The 17,158-nt window shown below is 39.9% G+C and overlaps 3 protein-coding genes across 5 annotated transcripts in view; 2 read left to right on the forward strand and 1 right to left on the reverse strand.

Moving 5' to 3' along the window:
• retreg2 (reticulophagy regulator family member 2) overlaps positions 1-2,106 on the forward strand; it is a 13,669-nt gene extending 11,563 nt beyond the window's left edge. The window contains exon 8 of the mRNA XM_034300042.2: positions 1-2,106. This exon is cut by the window's left edge and continues 140 nt beyond it. Coding sequence (XP_034155933.2) covers positions 1-456 — 456 coding nt within the window. The 3' untranslated portion in view covers positions 457-2,106.
• Positions 2,107-4,880: 2,774 nt separating this feature from the next.
• On the reverse strand, positions 4,881-10,949 carry mdh1b (malate dehydrogenase 1B, NAD (soluble)). Of its 2 annotated transcripts, XM_034300043.2 has the most exons (8): positions 10,919-10,949; positions 10,576-10,688; positions 10,351-10,485; positions 8,617-8,759; positions 7,701-8,194; positions 6,741-6,882; positions 5,877-6,052; positions 4,881-5,327 (listed from the first exon to the last, which is right to left on the reverse strand). In XM_034300043.2, exons 1-8 carry the CDS (start codon positions 10,938-10,940, stop codon positions 5,041-5,043), a joined length of 1,512 nt encoding a protein of 503 aa, XP_034155934.2. In that variant the 5' UTR covers positions 10,941-10,949; the 3' UTR covers positions 4,881-5,040. The 2 variants fall into 2 exon arrangements, with proteins under 2 accessions (XP_034155934.2, XP_053086038.1); XM_053230063.1 differs by lacking the exon at positions 10,919-10,949 and having other exon boundaries at positions 10,576-10,858.
• Positions 10,950-11,219: 270 nt separating this feature from the next.
• On the forward strand, positions 11,220-17,151 carry fastkd2 (FAST kinase domains 2). 2 transcript variants are annotated; one of them, XM_053230062.1, is made up of 12 exons: positions 11,220-11,384; positions 11,692-12,329; positions 12,619-12,725; positions 13,030-13,138; positions 13,222-13,345; positions 14,073-14,212; positions 14,316-14,488; positions 15,645-15,808; positions 15,904-16,128; positions 16,248-16,296; positions 16,643-16,757; positions 17,013-17,151. In XM_053230062.1, the coding sequence occupies exons 2-12, from the start codon at positions 11,724-11,726 to the stop codon at positions 17,127-17,129; spliced, it is 1,929 nt and encodes a 642-aa protein (XP_053086037.1). In that variant the 5' UTR covers positions 11,220-11,384; positions 11,692-11,723; the 3' UTR covers positions 17,130-17,151. The 2 variants fall into 2 exon arrangements, with proteins under 2 accessions (XP_053086037.1, XP_053086036.1); XM_053230061.1 differs by having other exon boundaries at positions 11,383-11,420.
• The last annotated feature ends 7 nt before the right edge of the window (positions 17,152-17,158 follow it).

The raw sequence follows: 17,158 nt of genomic DNA on the forward strand, positions 1-17,158 counted from the left end.
AGCCCGGCCAGCTTGTTCATCCAGCGCCTCACCTCGCCGCTGCACTTCGTCAACACGCACTTCAACGGACAAGGACAAGGCCGCGGCGCACCGAGCGAGCCGGAGGCGTCGCCTCGCACCCTGGAGGCCCTGAGCCAGGAGATCGTGAGCACCGCCATCTCCACCGTGGTGCAGAACACCCTCGAGGCCCTGCTGAGCTCCTCGGAGGCGGCAGAGGCGCCCGGCGTTGCCGAGTTCCTTCCTTCCGAAACGCCACCGTGTCCTACAGAGTCGCCTCTCGACGAAGCGGACAGAACCGGCGAGGACACGACGCTCGTTCCGCCAGAGGACGAGGACTTCGAGCTTCTGGACCAAAGCGAACTGGAGCACATGGACGACGGGCTCGGGTCAGGGTTTGACGGACAGGTGACTCCGACAGACGCGCCGTCTAGCGACCAGCAACCACAGGAGTCCTAGCTTGTTCCGTATCCACGTAGCGAACTGCCCCGTTTATTTATAGCGTAGATACGTTCCACACACTGAAGGCTCTCTGTCATCAGTCGCTGTTTTTGATTGCGCTGAGATCTCACTGTGACGGATTTCACGCTTCGGAATGTGAGCTTTGTTCTCGAGTGAGAAAGGGAGAACGCTGAGCGACGGGAAGTTTTGGCGCCTTCACATCCAATACGTATAAATATATGGATTGATGGCGTCGCGTTTGAGGCTCAGCGCTCTGGTGAAGAAAAAAAAAATCTTTACAGGTATCACTTGAGATCTTGAAGGAAAAATCGACCCTGAATAACTTTTATTCAGATTTCGTTTTTTTTTATTTTAAACTCTTAGACACATTGGGCCGTTCCGCTGATAGTGAGCGGCCATTTTGATTTCGACGTCGCTCCCTGAACTCGGCGTCGGGGGACGTTTCCTAGTCGGAGGTTGTAAATTCTGAATTACAATTCTGAGTTTTAGTCGAAAGCAGCTAGAGATAGCGATGCGGCGGCGCTTTAGTCTTTTTAGCCCTGTCCATCTCTCTCATCCGTTCACTCTGTCCAAACCGATCAGCTTCTAAAGATCCGCATCGCGCTCGTCACGTTGTAGATCGCTAACTAGCCGAGCCGAATTTGAGTCTAGCGTTCACTCGGACGCCTCCGCGATCGTACGTTGAATTTCTCATTAATACGACGTTTAATTTCTCTGGAAAAAAGTGACAAAAGAAGCTCTTGCGCTTTGGTTTTTAGGCGCTAACCTAAAAACCAAACCTTACGCGAGGTCACTGAATTTACAAGTTTCGCTGAAGTCTGTTATAACTGTTTATCAGCAAATAAAAATGAGCATCGATAAACACATGACACATATTTCAGTATAAACATGTTTCAGGGTGGAGTTTTCCTTTAAGATGAAACTCAAAGGCCATAATATCGATCCAGTATGATATCCTGCTTACTGAAACGAATCTTTACGAAATTTCTGTACGTTTTTTTTTTTCTTTTCCAGACTTGCTTTATCCTTTTAATGAAAGGCATTTCTTTCTTTTTTTTCTCTCTCTCTCTCTTCTGCCACTCACAAATAGTGATAACGACGATGATAATGAAATCTCCACAGAAAGAATTTCACTAAGCAGGATTTCTCAGCCGAACCTGTAGATCGTTCTCTTCTTCAGTTATTAAGAAAATCCTGTTTTGGGAGATTTCGCATACCGTCATATCGTCAGACAGCTACAAAAATAAATATTCATAAAGAAGGGAGTAATCCTCGTGTGAGCATTAAACATCCTGCTGTAAAAAAAAAACAAATAAACAAAAAAAAAAAACAAGGGATAACAATGTTTTATTAGTGTGTAGATTCACAAATCCTTAACCGAGAGACCTAAGCACTCAAAGATTATACTAGTGTAACTTTAAAGAGATGTTTTATCGTTTATAGTTCTGTTAATATTAATATAAAATATATAAAATATATATATATTGTGTGTACGTCTGTGTCTTCTTGGGGGTCGGGGACTTTTTATTTATCCATATCGCTCAGTCATGACGTAATACTGTACAACTTGATGTATGCCTTGCTCAGTTTGCAATTATTTGATTTCTACAGGATGTTGTGTTCTATTAAATCCAGTTTGGCATCTTGCATCGCTATCGTTTCTACTTCCTGAGTCCGTTGAGCGCTTGTGAAATTCATGATTGAAAGAAAGAATAAGAAAAAAAAGGCTGTGGAGAGTGTGAGAGTGTGTTTGCTTTAATCGTGGGCGGAGACGATTTCAACACGAAGCACTTTGGACTTTCATTCAAACTTTTTTTAAGTCTTTAAAGCCTACACTGAATGATTTTTTTTTTTTTTTTAAACGTGGGCGTAATATGATGCAATTTCAAATTCAGTTGTGTGTGTGCGACGTGACTGACTACTGATTCATTTTGCATTTTAATCGTCCTACAATTTAAAGATTTCCTGCATGTGGCATGTTTACGCCTTTTTTAAAAAAAAAAAAAAAAAAATTTAAATAGTATTGTTATATTTTAAAAAAATGCCATTTTGGTTCCAACGTTTTTCAAAGGCGTGTACAGCATTTAAAAAAAAAAAAATTAAAAAAATAAACACTTCCTGTTTATCCTGTATACATCACAATCGCAATCGTTTCTTCTTAAAACCCCGCCCCCGTAAGATGAACACGCAATTCGAGCGTATTTTTGTATTTACCGAGAAACGTTTGTGATCGCTATAGTAACTGTGTTTTGCTCATGATTTCACTGCTTGATCTATAAAAGTCGCATCTTTTAACACGATATATTGTTCGAATTAGTCTTTTACTTTGTACTGCCACTAAAAAAAAAAAAAAAGAAAGAAAGAAAGAAAGAAAGGAAATCGCTCCAGACTAGTATCCAGACTATTTTGCAGTGTCATGTATCGTCATGTTATTTTGGCTCATGTTGTATTTTAATATTGTAATAAAACTCAGGAGATGAATATGGAATTTTATATGGAATATAATTACAATTAAGAAAGAAAGAAAAAAAATCTTCTCGACTGGGGAGTGGGAGGGTCGTTTCGAGGGGCTTCCCCTCTCAGCAGGTTTGTGGTGTGAAATAGAGAATACATATTAATAAAAATAAACATTTAATGAAATATTTAGCAAAAATCTATGCTATATATCCTATTTTACCTCAGCGCTGTTGAATTCTCTAACGTTTATGGAAGGAGTCTCCAGTGTCAGCGAAGATGAAGTTTTCCGACATCTTCAAGACAGAGGAGTTTACGTTGTTTTTTTTGTTTGTTTGTTTTTCCGGATTTTTTGTAACATGACAAGCTGCGTGTTTTCGTCTTATTAACTTCAAGAGAAACTGGTGAAGGAGCGACTGCTGATAGCTGCTATAACGTAAGCGAAGACTGGCGCTAGCTTGTTTCTCGGGTGTTTCGCAACATTAAATGTAACTATAAATGGTTAAGAATTATGACGTCTGTTATAATTAATGGAATGGGAATTTTGTCTCTTTTCAGTGGATCGACTTTGATTTGATTCTGTTCACCAACGAATAGATTTTTAAAAACTTTTTTAGTGCAAAATGTTATTATTATTATTACTGTTATTATGAAGAGTAACAAATTTCAGACAGATAAAACAAAGAAGAACAATCACTTGGGGGAAGGAAAAGGCAATGAGTCATTTACGAAAGAGTCAAAAGAGTCAAATCATTGTTGAGCTGAGCCGAATGATCCGACTCGCTGAAAAGAATCCGAATTCACATCACTACTGCGTTCGTATTTATTTGTCCATCACCAGCTGATGTCATATTACCGTATCGTCATGAATTATCGTTCTACCAGTCAATCAACGACGCCCAAATATATACATAATCACTGTCTCTGGAAAATACGGTGTGTTCAAATAAAACCAACTCTTTAAGTTGTCAGAACATAGAATGGAAATATGAATGCTAAGCATAAATTAGATTAACGATATATAATGCTAAAGTAGCTATAAAAGGTTTACACACCCCCGTTAAAAAAAATTAATCAAAAAACATCACATCAGACTTTTTTTTCCACCTTTAATCTGATTTATTTTTTTTAATACATCACAAAAACCTGCCATTTTAACAGGCATGTGTAAACTTTTATAGCCACTATAGTTAGCATGTAGACATTAAGTATTACAAGTCTATGAATGGACAACGTAAAAGCACAGTGACTGTAGAAATAAGACAAAACCTTAGAGAAGGTCAACATTTACCTCAGATGTGTTGGTCATTTAGTAAGAAAAGACTCCATTTGACTAAAATTAACCTGGAAGTACGTTAGCATTGAGCGCTAACCATTCAGGTTCAGCCATATTAGGAAATGTCAACAGTGTGTCTCAGCTCAAAGATGTCACAAATTTTCATTAAAAGTTTGTAGTTTTTTGCTGTTATCAAATAATGACAGCAGTATAAGAAGCAGAAGATTTAAGAACTATAAATATTTTTAAAAAATACTCAAATACACTTTCTGACTGATTTTAAGTCTTTATAAATCTATATATGGACAACGTTAGAGGACAGCGACTGGAGAAATACGACAAAACTGTAGAAAAGATCAACATTTACCTCAGATGTGTTGATCAATTATTAGAAAAAGGCACCGTTTGACTAATATTACACTAAATACACTTAGCATTGAGCGCTAACTGAACTCAGCGTTGCGTCAGAGATGTAAACATGGCGATTTTACCTCAGTTTTTTTGGTAAATTACTACAAAAAGACTCATTTTCTCTAAAATTACACTGGAAGTTTGGTTAGCATTGAGCGCTAACTGAATTTATGCCATTTTGGGACATTGATATGGTGAACACAACCTGCATTAAATACATAAAAGATCAAATAAATACAATTACACTAAATATACTACAGTAAAAAAAAGATTAATAAACAGTAAATGGCTTTTAGATAAATAAAGAAATCTTTCACAGTGAAGCAGGCATTTATTTTCGATAATAAATAATCGTCCATTTTACTGCGACGCTCCTTCAAGAGATTTATTAATTTTAATAAGAAATGAAATATGATTTCAGGCAACAGAACTTTTCATCCTTATTCCATCTGCCATGGTCTTTTCCTGCAAGCAATAAAATGTACACAGAATACACACGATGAAGTGCTAAACATATGAATTATTAATATAACCAGTGAACTTTGTGTTGTTTTTTTTTTTGTTTGTTTGTTTTTTCGCTTCTTCACCTCTGTGATCTCATTAACGGCAGCCTCCAGTTTCCTCCGCAGCTCTTCGGGGATGATGACGTCTGAACACACCGACCACTCGCCCTCCTGGAAGGTCACGGGAACGCAAAACACGAGACCGGCAGGAACACCGAAGTGCCCTAGATGATCAGAAAGGGTACGTGTGTGAGAAAAATATGGAAAACAATGTATTTGAGTATTTTTATATATTTCAAATAACGACTGCTCCTAGTGTTCCTATTATCCAGTCACGCTATGTAAGGAATAAAACACTCCATGTCGTGATGTTATAGGAAAATAATCAACGACAAAGCGCCAACACTGGAGACTCCTTCCATAAATGTTACATAAACGTCTCCTTACAGAAAACGTCACCGTATCAACGATTAAATAACGACAAAAAATATCAGAATGGGCGATCAGATGTGTCAGATTGCGTTATGGATTTTCATTTGCGCATGTCCTTTTTTAATTTTTTTTTTTTTATACCTTCTCTCTCTCTCTCTCTCTCTCTCTTACGAGTGGCTTTAATAGTGCATAAAAATATAACTTTATATTGCTAACAAAGCCTTTAATGTCCTCTGAAGATGGTGTAGCTGAAGATGGAGTTTATTACAAAATAAAAAGTTGTTTAAAAAATTTTTAAGAAGAAATATGTGTGTGTGTTTGACGTGACTGGATGGACTTACCCGTACTGACTACACCCACTGAGAAGATCTCCTGAGGAGAGGAATCGTTGATCCACGCGTTCAGAGCTGTAACGATTCCTCTGGTTGCTGAAATAGCTGCAGGTCTGTTAGTCATTTGAGAAATGGCGCTTCGACGCGAGCCAACCAAGCTTGGAAAGTCGTTCTTCAGCCATTTCCTGTCAAGAGAAACAGGAGAATTGTTGATATGATAACTAACAGGTGGAAAAGATTGCGTTCAGGACGGAGGGTGAAGGCTATCAGGTGCTTCCTCTGAAGCTATCTTTTCAAACTGCTGCATCACAGGGCGGCGTAACACGTTCAGAGGAAAGCGCTATCCGCCTTTCCATGGGCAGAGTTAAAAGATGGCCAGCCATATGACGTAAAACTGAACAACTTGGTGAATTACGCTGCGATTGGCTAGTTTGAATAATAACAGCGCGCCCACTACGACATATCTGGGAAATTTGAAAATTAAGGATTTGTCACAGAGTATAATATTGTGCAGGAAGAAACAAGTTTAGCTAGCTAACACTGAAGCAAACTGTTCCCTGACCCCCACTAACGATATTCATTATTCAGCGACATAACATTAGATTTTTTTCAGTTTGTTAGTAGCTACTGTTAGCTAATGATATTGAATTTTTAGTTTCGTAAGATGTAGCCTAACGTTATATTAGCTATAATATTTTTATAGCTTGCTAGATAACAAACAAATCTTGCTTAGGTGATTGCCACCCCATAGTTAAAAATTTGGCCACGCCCCTGCGTCCTTCCACTGAATATAGTCAGTGTTGTTGTTTTGACGATGATGATGACAGTGCTGTTTTTTTTTTTTTTTCTTTTGTCCATTGTTTTATTCCTTACCTATCATAAACCATCTCCAAGACGCTCTGAGAGAATCCTGCAGGTCCCCAGATGGCACCTTTATAGCTGTAAACCTTAGCTCGCTGTAGGTCGATGTGGAAATGACCACTGATGTTTCCCCAAACGATGACATCAGTGATATCTGAGACGGGAAAGACGTTTTTAGTCATGACATTTTAGAATTTAAAGCAGGGCCATACAGGTAGAAACGATTTCTTAATAAATTCTGTAATGTTTTCTTTTAAACTGCACTAACAAAATATCAAAAATTTAACAGGAGTATATGTTTATTTCACTGTTTTCGTACCACCGTATTTTTCTTAAGACTTAAAAACTCCAAAGAAAGTTGTAAGCTCCGCCCACTGCACAATTATATCAAGTTATATATCTCTGAAAAGCTTGTTTTCTTTAAATAAATCTATATGTCAATTTATGTGTCATTATGATAAACACATCAATTTCTTTTATAAACCTTATAAGCCTCACTGACTGGAGTGGAAACACATTAAACCACATTGTATTTTTTTTTTTTTCCTCAAAATATTTTTTTCTATATTCAGAACCAAATATCTCACTTTACCTGTTCATATCTATCGCTAATTAGACGCTTATTACAGAGAAAATTCCTGAAATGTTGATTATTGTTGGATTTAATACTGAAAATTGGCTTAAAATATTGTTTTAACAATGCATGGAATTTTTTTTTTGATTAAATAGTAAAGAAAATGTTCTGTAAAATTCTTTCTCTTGACCATCTCTTTAGAGTAAATTTATGTATACTTCACTAGCCGTAGCCTCATTTGCATAAATAAATAAATTTAAATTTTATAAATGTGTTTGGATGGGTCTGATGTCAGCCATTTTCTAGACACTCTACTCTCTGTGGGCGGAGCTTCGTGAAAATGGCTGGGAATGGGGGCGTGTTCATCTCAGCGTGCATGGAGCTGGAATTGTTCTCACCTTGGCTTTTCACAGACAGCTGGATTGCAAGCTGAGTCCTCGCTTCTCCTTCCAGCTGTGCTGCGATCACCACAAAGCGACGTGGATCCACGGAGGGCGCGTTCTCGATCAGGAGACCGCACTTCAGGTTGACGTAGACGTCTCCTGCCACCAGCACTCGCAGCTCTTTATGCGCGTCGTCCTCGATCAGACATCCGTAGTGAGTGAATCTTTGCACCACTTGGCTCAGCCGCTGCTCCGCGTCCTCATTCGCTCCCTGATCGTCCAGGAAAATGATCAGATCGGCTGACTGGAACGCCTGACGCGGGTCGGAGTGGGCGGTGACTCTGCGGAGCCGCGGCAGAGCCATGTCCTCCACGTCCATTTTAAGAGCCGATAGAGAGTCTTCACTGGCGTCTACGTCCAGAAGGTGGAGGCTGACGGTGGGGACGGCGGCGAATACGCCGGACGTGAAGAGTAACGGGACGAGGTGGTAGCAGATAGGGTTTAGAGCACTGCACAGATACGTAGAGTTAGGAATAACGAGATCGAATAAATCCGTTTAGGGTGATGTTCACCTCATTTTGGGAGGAATAAAGTAAAAATAATGGGATAAAAATGAACTGTGATGAAGCACAGCTACTGAAGTGGATCGTTTTCCTACAACGGCACGTCCTGAAGTGTTCGATTCCGCTTATACCACAGCAATTTTACTAATTTTATTTATTAAAGAATGATATGTTGTACATTTTATCCATTTATAGTTACATTTAATGTTACGGATCAAGTTCCTGATCTCGAAGACTTGAACATGGAGGAAAACTGTCACTGACACTGGAGACTCCTTCCACTATATCAGTGACATCAATCATTTTTCCTTTGTTAAATAACAAAGCACCGTAATCTCTGAGTCGCGACTGACGCAGCTAATTCTCACCTGCTGATCCAGATGTGGAAGGATTGGTGGAGTTTGCTTCGTCGCTCTTCATCCTGAAGGTGTAGTTGCGCTGCCTGAAGATTTTCTGCTGCGATGTTCAGCATCAGCTCTGTGCCCATGTCTGACGTGATACCATAGTAGCCCTGAGAGAGAGAGAGAGAGAGAGAGAGAGGGAGAGGGGGAGAGAGAGAGAGAGAGAGAGAGATAAAGACAGTGAGAGGGAGAGAGAGAGAGAAAGACAGAGAGAGAGAGATAAAGACAGACAGGGAGAGAGAGAGATAAAGACAGAGAGAGAGAGATAAAGACAGAGAGGGAGAGAGATAGAGAGGGAGAGAGAGAAAGACAGAGAGGGGGGAGAGAGATAAAGACAGGGAGAGAGAGGGATAAAGAGAGAGAGGGAGAGAGAGAGAGAGAGAGAGAGAGTGAGATAAAGACAGAGAGGGAGAGATAAAGACAGAGGGGGGGGAGAGAGATAAAGACAGGGAGAGAGAGGGATAAAGAGAGAGAGAGATAAAGACAGAGAGGGAGAGAGAGAGAGAGAGAGAGAGATAAAGACAGAGAGGGAGAGATAAAGACAGAGAGGGAGAGAGAGAGATATAAAGACCGAGAGAGAGGGGGAGGGAGAGAGATAAAGACAGAGAGAGAGCGAGAGAGAGAGATAAAGACAGGGGGAGAGAGAGAGAGAGAGAGAAAGAGGGATAAAGACAGAGAGAGAGATACAGAGAGAGAGAAAGAGAGAGAAAGAGAGAGAGGGTGATTCAAGTAGAGAGAATTGTTCAAAACTTTGAAGTCGCTATTCACTGAATCATAACTGCTGCAGGCAGTGCAAAAGTTTACACACCCCAACTTCAAAAAACTGATTCTCTAAACACCCTGATGTTTATTTATGTCCCTTTCCGACTCTCTGAAATGTCCGTGATCTTGTTTTTAAATTCTTGTGAAAATTTCAAATAAATTAAGCAGAGCAGGTCAAGGGGGGGATGCAAACTTTTGAGCACTGAAGTCTGGACCTGAAACCTGAAACCAAGCACAGAGATTTCACAAATAAAGCCACACGTGAAAATAAACGAATAAATGAATCAAGTGAAAAAGAATCAAGTTTAAATATAAATCGCATGAAAAAATCACATCTGAAAAGAAATGAATGTTGTAGAAAAAATGAATTATGTGAAAATCATTTGAAAAAATTCATCATGTGGAAAGAATCACGTGAAAATAAAAGAATCTTTTGAAAAAAAAAAAAGAATCGTGGAAATAAACAAATCACGGAAAAAATATATAAAAATATATTTGTGGGAAACAAATCATGTGAAAATACAGTAAGTACACTGTGTAAAATTCATGTTTGGAAATAAGTGAATCGTGTAAAAAAAAAAAATTAATAATTTCAAAAATCACACATGAAAATAAATGAATCGTGAAAAAAAGAATCAAGTGGAAATAAATGAATCATGTAAAAATAAATGTGAAAATAAAAGAATCATGTAAAAATAAATGCAAAAATAAATAAATCATTTAAAAATAAATGTGAAAATTAAAGAATTGTGTAAAAATAAATGTGAAAATAAATGAATCATTTAAAAATAAATGAAAATAATTGAATCATGTGAAACTGTGTGAAATTATTATTAGTAGTAGTATTTATTTTATTTTATTTTTTTAACTGATGTGAAGTTCATGGGAGTTTTCTGTAAGAGATAAACATTTATAAAGCATCTCTTCTTTGATTAATACCTGCACATATTCAAGAAAATCACTGAACCCCCCGAGAAGCACGCCCTTTCCTCCACGGTCAGTCAGCTCCCTCCACACCATGGGGCTGCTCTCGTGCTTCCAGCCGTTGCGTGAGCATGTGTCCTGAAGCCAGCTCTGACAGGAAGAAGTTCACACAATCCTTAAATAAATACATGCATTTAATTTAAGGAGAGTTACAGTGTGAGGTTTGGGATGTGGCTGTACCTCCCAGGCATCAGGCAGCATGCAGAGCTTGTGAATGTGGAAATCAGGAAGGATGCTTTGCAGTAAATCTGCTAGAAGCTCAGCTTTGGCATAATAAGGACAATCTGCCTTTCCTGTCCAGAAAAATACACCATCAGAGCTAAAGCATTTAACAGACAGAAACATTTTAATACAAAATGGCTTCCAAAATGTTTATTTTCCTTTCAAATTTATTATTATTATTATCATTATCATCATTACTATTATTATAATTGTTGCTTCTATAAAGACATCTGATAATATTTGACTTTTTTTTTTTTTTTTTAAATAAAATTAACAAATTTAAACCATATATCAATCCAACCTGCTAGAACAAACTTAGCCATGGTTCCTAGTGTACATGACAGTTGCTAAGCAACCGCTGGTGTTACACAGAAAGCGACCGGTTAGCAACACTTCACTCGATAGCGCGTTATATTAAAACACTTAAAACACGTCTTTCAGATTAAACAAATAAATAAACAAATTAATAAATGCATTCATTATGCTGTACTGTAAGTTGTTATGCTATATTACTACGAGTCAGAAGATTTTATTTCGTTCTTTTTCTGTCATCTTGTGTGAGGTCGGAAATGATTTAGGGAAGGACTAGAAAATGGCCGCGGCCTAAATACGGTCGCATTACAAATCCCTTGGTGTTCACTACACAAGTGCACTGTATTGTATGCCTTGTACAGTCTATGTAGTGCACTCTTTTTAAATTAGAGATGCGTTTGGGATTCAACCGGTGTATCCATGTGAAAGAAATGGAGCGGATAACATAGTGAAGGGTAAGTTAGTTGTGTTGAAATGAGCGTTTATGACAGGTTTGTTGTGTTGTGTTGTGTGTTTTAGGAATTAATTAATTATATTTGATTATATGCTATATGTTATGAGACGCTGGTGTGTTTTAATTAGCAGTTGAAGCTAACTAGCTGACTAGCTGTATGGCTTGTCAGTAGGTAAATTGATGTTATTTGTACAGTGAAGGTGAATAAAGGAAATGTAACAGGAATTAAACGACTAAAAGTGACATAATGCTTGGTTTTTAAAACCAAAATGTTAACAAATGTTCATTTTTTTACTTTTTATTCTCAGGTCCAGCTGTATTTCGGATTAGTTTTATCAACATGAATGTCTTCCTGATGAGGTCACGTGAGATGTTCAGGTTTCCTGCCATCTTGGGCAGATTTGTATCACTTTCCCAGAGCAGGACTGCTATCCAGATTCCCAGATCCACAAACCCATGTTTATTGAGCTGCTCATGGTCTGGGAGAACCTTACAAGGCTCTACGTTTAACAGTGTTCGATATTTCTGTCAACAAGAAACACATACGTTGAATTATAATGACCAGACTGAGAGTCTAAGCCTGCAGGTTCCTGATTTAGCAGCCTTTAAAACGGACCCGAGAGCCGCTTTCTCCCAGGAGCTCAAGGAGTGCCGGTCGCCTTCGGACGTGTTGGATCTGGTGGAGCGGTGCAACGTGGCCCACTGGTGCATCAACAGCAGCTTGACCCGGATGTGGCACACTACCAAGACGATATCGGATGAGCAGAGGCACTGGGAGCTCCGTCTCATGGCCGAGCATCCGACCTTCGAAAAGCTGTGCCACAGTGCCAGGATCAACGCGCCGCGCATGCGTAGCCACAACCTGGCGTTTACTCTGCGCGCCTTGGTCAAGCTCGGGGTCTGTCAGAGCAGCTACGTGGTGCAGACTATCCTCCGTGTCATCCAGGTTTATTTCTTTTTTTTTTAAACATTTACCCTTCTTGTTCATTTAGCTTCCTGGGATTTGACATCACAACCTTCTGACCAGCAGCCCAAAGCATTAACCACTGAGACACCACTTCCCACTTCCCACTTAGTCGTGCGGCCTCTCTGATGGTTGTGGTTCAGGTCACATCCCAGGACCGCCAGTACGCCACTGTCTTACCCATAAACCCCCTCAAATGCTCAACTATTGGTCACTTTGGTCAGCGTGTAGAGTTTAATTAGGTTTCTGATTTTGTTCTTTTGCGTTACAGGAACGGCTGAACGAGTTCGAAAACGAGAAGGCGCTCTCGGTCCTGGCCGCCTGCTTCGCAGAGATGGAAAGCAGCAAAAACACCGATGCGCTCAAACAGGGCTTAAAGTATGACTCGTAATCGTTTCTGTTTTAAAGGGGTGGTTTGTAATTTTCCTGGATGTGTAATAATTAGACGTTTGGAAGGTATTTTAGAAAAAAAACTGAAATTAATGATATTGGCATGCCATAGATTTGGCTGATTGTTGGCTAGTTTCTTCTGGCGCCTGTATTTTTTTTTCTGGGTCAGAAATTAGCCCCGCCTCCCTTTTTTTTTTTTTTTTTTTTTTTTTAATGAAAAGCAACTCGTAAGGCGTAAACAGGGAGTTAGAGAGGGATTGTGTGTTTACGTTGCAATTATTGCTCCTTTAAGGCTTATACTGGAGGAACGGATTCCTACCATCCAGAGCGTGATGCTGCTCCACACCACCATGCGCCTGTTCGGGAAAGACGCCTCGGCGGCCGTAAAGCAGAAGCTGGAGGTCGGTCGGTTGTGAATTTTTACGCGTTAAGAGCTTAAAAGATGCTGTGAAATGTATAAATCTGCTGTTTGTGCTCTCTACAGAAGAAGGCTCTGTCTATGGTGGATCAGTTCACACTGCTCAACGTGCAGTACATGCTGGACACGTTGGCCGTCATCCGCCTGCATTCCAAACCACTGCTGGACATCTGCAGCAAGAAGCTAGCTGGTAAAGATTCACGGGTTCATTTTCAAACATAAATAAATAAATAAAGTCCGGTTTATAAAATACATCAAATAAAAAACGTTATTCTACAAATATTACAGTACAAACATGCAACATACGTGAAAATTAGTACGCGAAAAGACTCGGAAAGCAGATTTATTCCCAAAATTCAGCCTTCAGACGCGCGTCCGGAAGTGTTTTATTCCTCTTACACCACAGCAATACTAATTAAAGCACGTCATACTTTTTATCCGTTTGTAGTTACATTTGTAGTTAGTTCCTCTTCTCGCTTACGTTATAGCAGCGACAGTCATTCCCACAAAAGCCTTTTTTAAAGTTGATAAGACAAAAAAGAAAAACAAACAAACGAAGCATAAACATGAAGCTACAGCTTTTACCTCTGAGTGTTACAAAACGCTGACACTGGAGACTCCTTCCATAAATGTTAAATAGACATCTCCTGATAGAAAATCAAGAATTAGACAATTTTTTTCAATCTGTTTATCATTCGCAGGTCATCCTTCGTCCCTGTTGGGTTGATTGTTACTATAGAAACGATAACTTCATCAGGGTTGCCAGGTCTGCGAAAGATAATGAATCAGTAATTGCTTGTTAACTTGTACACTTTTAAAAACTCCACAGTCCACGTGAGAAGTCTACGTATTTATTTATTTATTCTTTTGCCGTTTATACTTTTCTAACCTTGTGAATCGTTCGTCTCCGTCTCCAGAGAATGTGCACAGCATTTCCTTCACCAGGCTGATGGCGATGCTGAAGTCCTGCAGCGATCTCCAATACAGGAACTTGCATCTCTTTACGTCCATCTCTGAATACCTGGCCAGCACGCTCCCCATGTGGAACAACAAACAGGTCAGATGTTCGTCATCATGTCAGGCTACTACACGCAAGACACTGACTTGTGTTATTATTAATAATAATAATAGTAATAATAATAATAATGATGTCGTTGTAGGTGCTGCTCATACTGTTGGAGTTTACGAGACTTCGGTTTCGGCCCATCGCTCTGATGGACGCGTTTGCCGAGAGAATCATCCAGAAGCCGGACAGCCTCACGCTCCGGGACCTGCAGGGCGTTCTGAAGTCCTACTCCTTCCTCAACCACCATCTGAAGGACAATCAGCAGGCGTGAGTCTGAAATATTCCGAATTAAAAGTCACGCAAGGCTTTTTCTTCTTTCTGTGTAAACGTTACAGTTGGCAGCGATCATCGGGGTCCAAGCACTCTTGGGTATTTATGAACACTATTGCAGAAGATAGATAGATAGATAGATAGATAGATAGTGGTACATGTAGCTACATGTTCACTGGCTGCTTTCATGCAGTTATCCAGTCAGCCAGTCATGTGGTAGAAGCACAAAAAATCAAGCAGTTACAAGTCAAGAGCTTCAGTCGATGTTCACATCGAACATCAGAATGGGGAAAAGTGTGATCTTACGGACTTTGAATGTTGAATAAGTATTTTCGAAACTGCTGATCTCACACAAAACAGTCTCTAGAGTTTACTTAGCATGCTGCAAAACCCAGAAAACATCCAGTGAGCGTTATTCAGGTTACAGTAACTCACTAAACAACCACTCTTTACAACCGTGGTGAGCAGAAAAGCATCTCGGAACGCACAGCACGCTGAATCTTGAGGTGGCTTGGCTACAAGTTCCACAATCAAGGTCCAGGAACGGAGGCCTGAGGCTACAGTCGGCATAGAATTATCAAGAGCAAGCGATATTTCAATTTTAACGTAAAAAATGTCAGTTTTTATTAATTGGCATTGTAGCGCCCCCAACAGGCTGAGCAAACAAGATCTTATGGATGTCAAGTCAAGTGAGATTTTATTGTTATTCCTCTATATACATTGGAACGAAATGTCGTTTCTTTATGAATAATTCTTTAGGATATTATGCTGGTGTGGGATAAATTTATGTAGACGATGCTGCTGTTGTACAAACAAACATCAGGCCTGTACGAGTCGCTACACTTGCCAGAGCAGCAGCGTACTATATCTTTCCTTCACATTTGGTGTTTTCTACAACAGATTTGCTCCACATACAATTTTAGCAGATAATAATAATAATAATAAGAAGAAGAAAAATTCTAACAAAAACAATAGTGTCTGCAGTGCTTGGACCCCTAAATTTAGATTTAAATATAGTTTGTTTAGCAAATTTCTGGTGGCTTTAGGGTTAATGTTTTGTTTAGAAAAACATCTTGATATGAAAATCTTGCCTTTACCAAGAGAAATTTGTCGTACTTAGGACAGTGCTTTTGATTTTTCTGCCTCTTGTCAGATTTCTGGAGAGTGTGACGCACGTTCTGCAGTCCTATCTGCCCAAGATGTCCAGCACGGACCTGCTGAAGGCCGTCAGCTGCCTCTGTGTGTTTAGACACTTCCCTCAGGCTCCTCTGGAGAAGCTGCTCCGGAAGGAGGTTCTGGATGAGCTGCTAAAGGAGGGTCAGGGCTTGAGCACAACGTGCACAAGGAGCGATTTAGACTGTCGGCAGATCTGCAAAGAAAATAATACTCGATCTTTTATTTCTATCCTGTAGAAAGTCCGTTTTATGCACGACAGGAGCGACTGCTGCGGACGCTGGATCTGTGTTTACGCCTGGATGATCCCGCCCTCCCTCTCTCTGTCCCGCCCTTCGCACTCCTCCATCGCTCCCCTCCGCAGGGTCGCCCCGTGAACCCCGCGCTGCTCCTCACTCTGAAGAACCTGCTCGGGGAAGGAGCAGTGACAGACTCCGTCATCGAAGAAGGACACTACTTCATCGGTAAGACGGAGGAACTATCAAGACGGCGGCCATTTTGTTTTGCGTCCGGATGTTTGACACTAATTTCCGTTCTAATCTAATCTAATATTCTTTTTTTTTTTTTTTTTAATCTTTCCCAGACTGTGTGGTCACGCTGCCTCCGAAAACAGAAGAAGAGCAAACCGCAAGGTAACGTTCACGTCTTGAGATCTGTGACCTACACCGGAGTGCATAAGTATTCACCCCCTTGAAATTTCCCCACATATATATATTTTTTATAGAGTTATTTCTTGAAACTGAAATATAATAAACCCATAAATATTGGAGTGATGAGAAGAAAAAAAAAATCTATATCAAATTATTTGCAAATAATAAAACAGAAAACGTCATGATTGCATAAGTATTCACCCCCATCCATGGAGAGAGAGAGATGTATATATATGTTAAACTAAAAAAAATTAAAAATACAGAAGATCGTTTAGCTCAGTCTAACAGTGGATACTAGAATTGGATAAAAATGCCGTTGCTCTCGCAGGATTGCGTTGCTGTGCGCCTCCCCGACCTCGTTCTGCTTTGGTACGTCGCATCCCGTCGGCGCCGCGGCGCTAAACATCCGCCACCTCAAGCTCCTGGGTTATGAACCGGTCCTGGTGCGTTTATATGGTTTATTTATTTTATTTATTTATTTTTTTTTTTACAGTATATCTGTGTAATATCTGGATTGTAAATTTATACAACCGTGACGCGATTTATTTTCCAGCAGACTTTATCCGAGTTCTGTGGCTGAATCTCAAATAGATTTTATCGTGTTTGTGTGTGTAGTGAACTTCATGCCTATGTAGTGAGCACACGTAGTGAATCTGGGATTCAGCCTGGTATCTCATTTTCTTTCTCCTTTTCTTCAGGTGCCGATGCAGGAGCTCGTGTCTCTGACCGCTGAGGAGAGGACTGACCTGCTGAAGAAATTAATTTTTCCCGAACAAGAAAAGTTCACGTGCGTCCAGGACTGTGAAGTGAAATAATTAAAAGCTGTGTCTTCTTTAATGTGTTG

This window comes from Pangasianodon hypophthalmus, chromosome 26 (assembly GCF_027358585.1).
Source record: "Pangasianodon hypophthalmus isolate fPanHyp1 chromosome 26, fPanHyp1.pri, whole genome shotgun sequence".
Lineage (NCBI taxonomy): Eukaryota > Metazoa > Chordata > Actinopteri > Siluriformes > Pangasiidae > Pangasianodon > Pangasianodon hypophthalmus.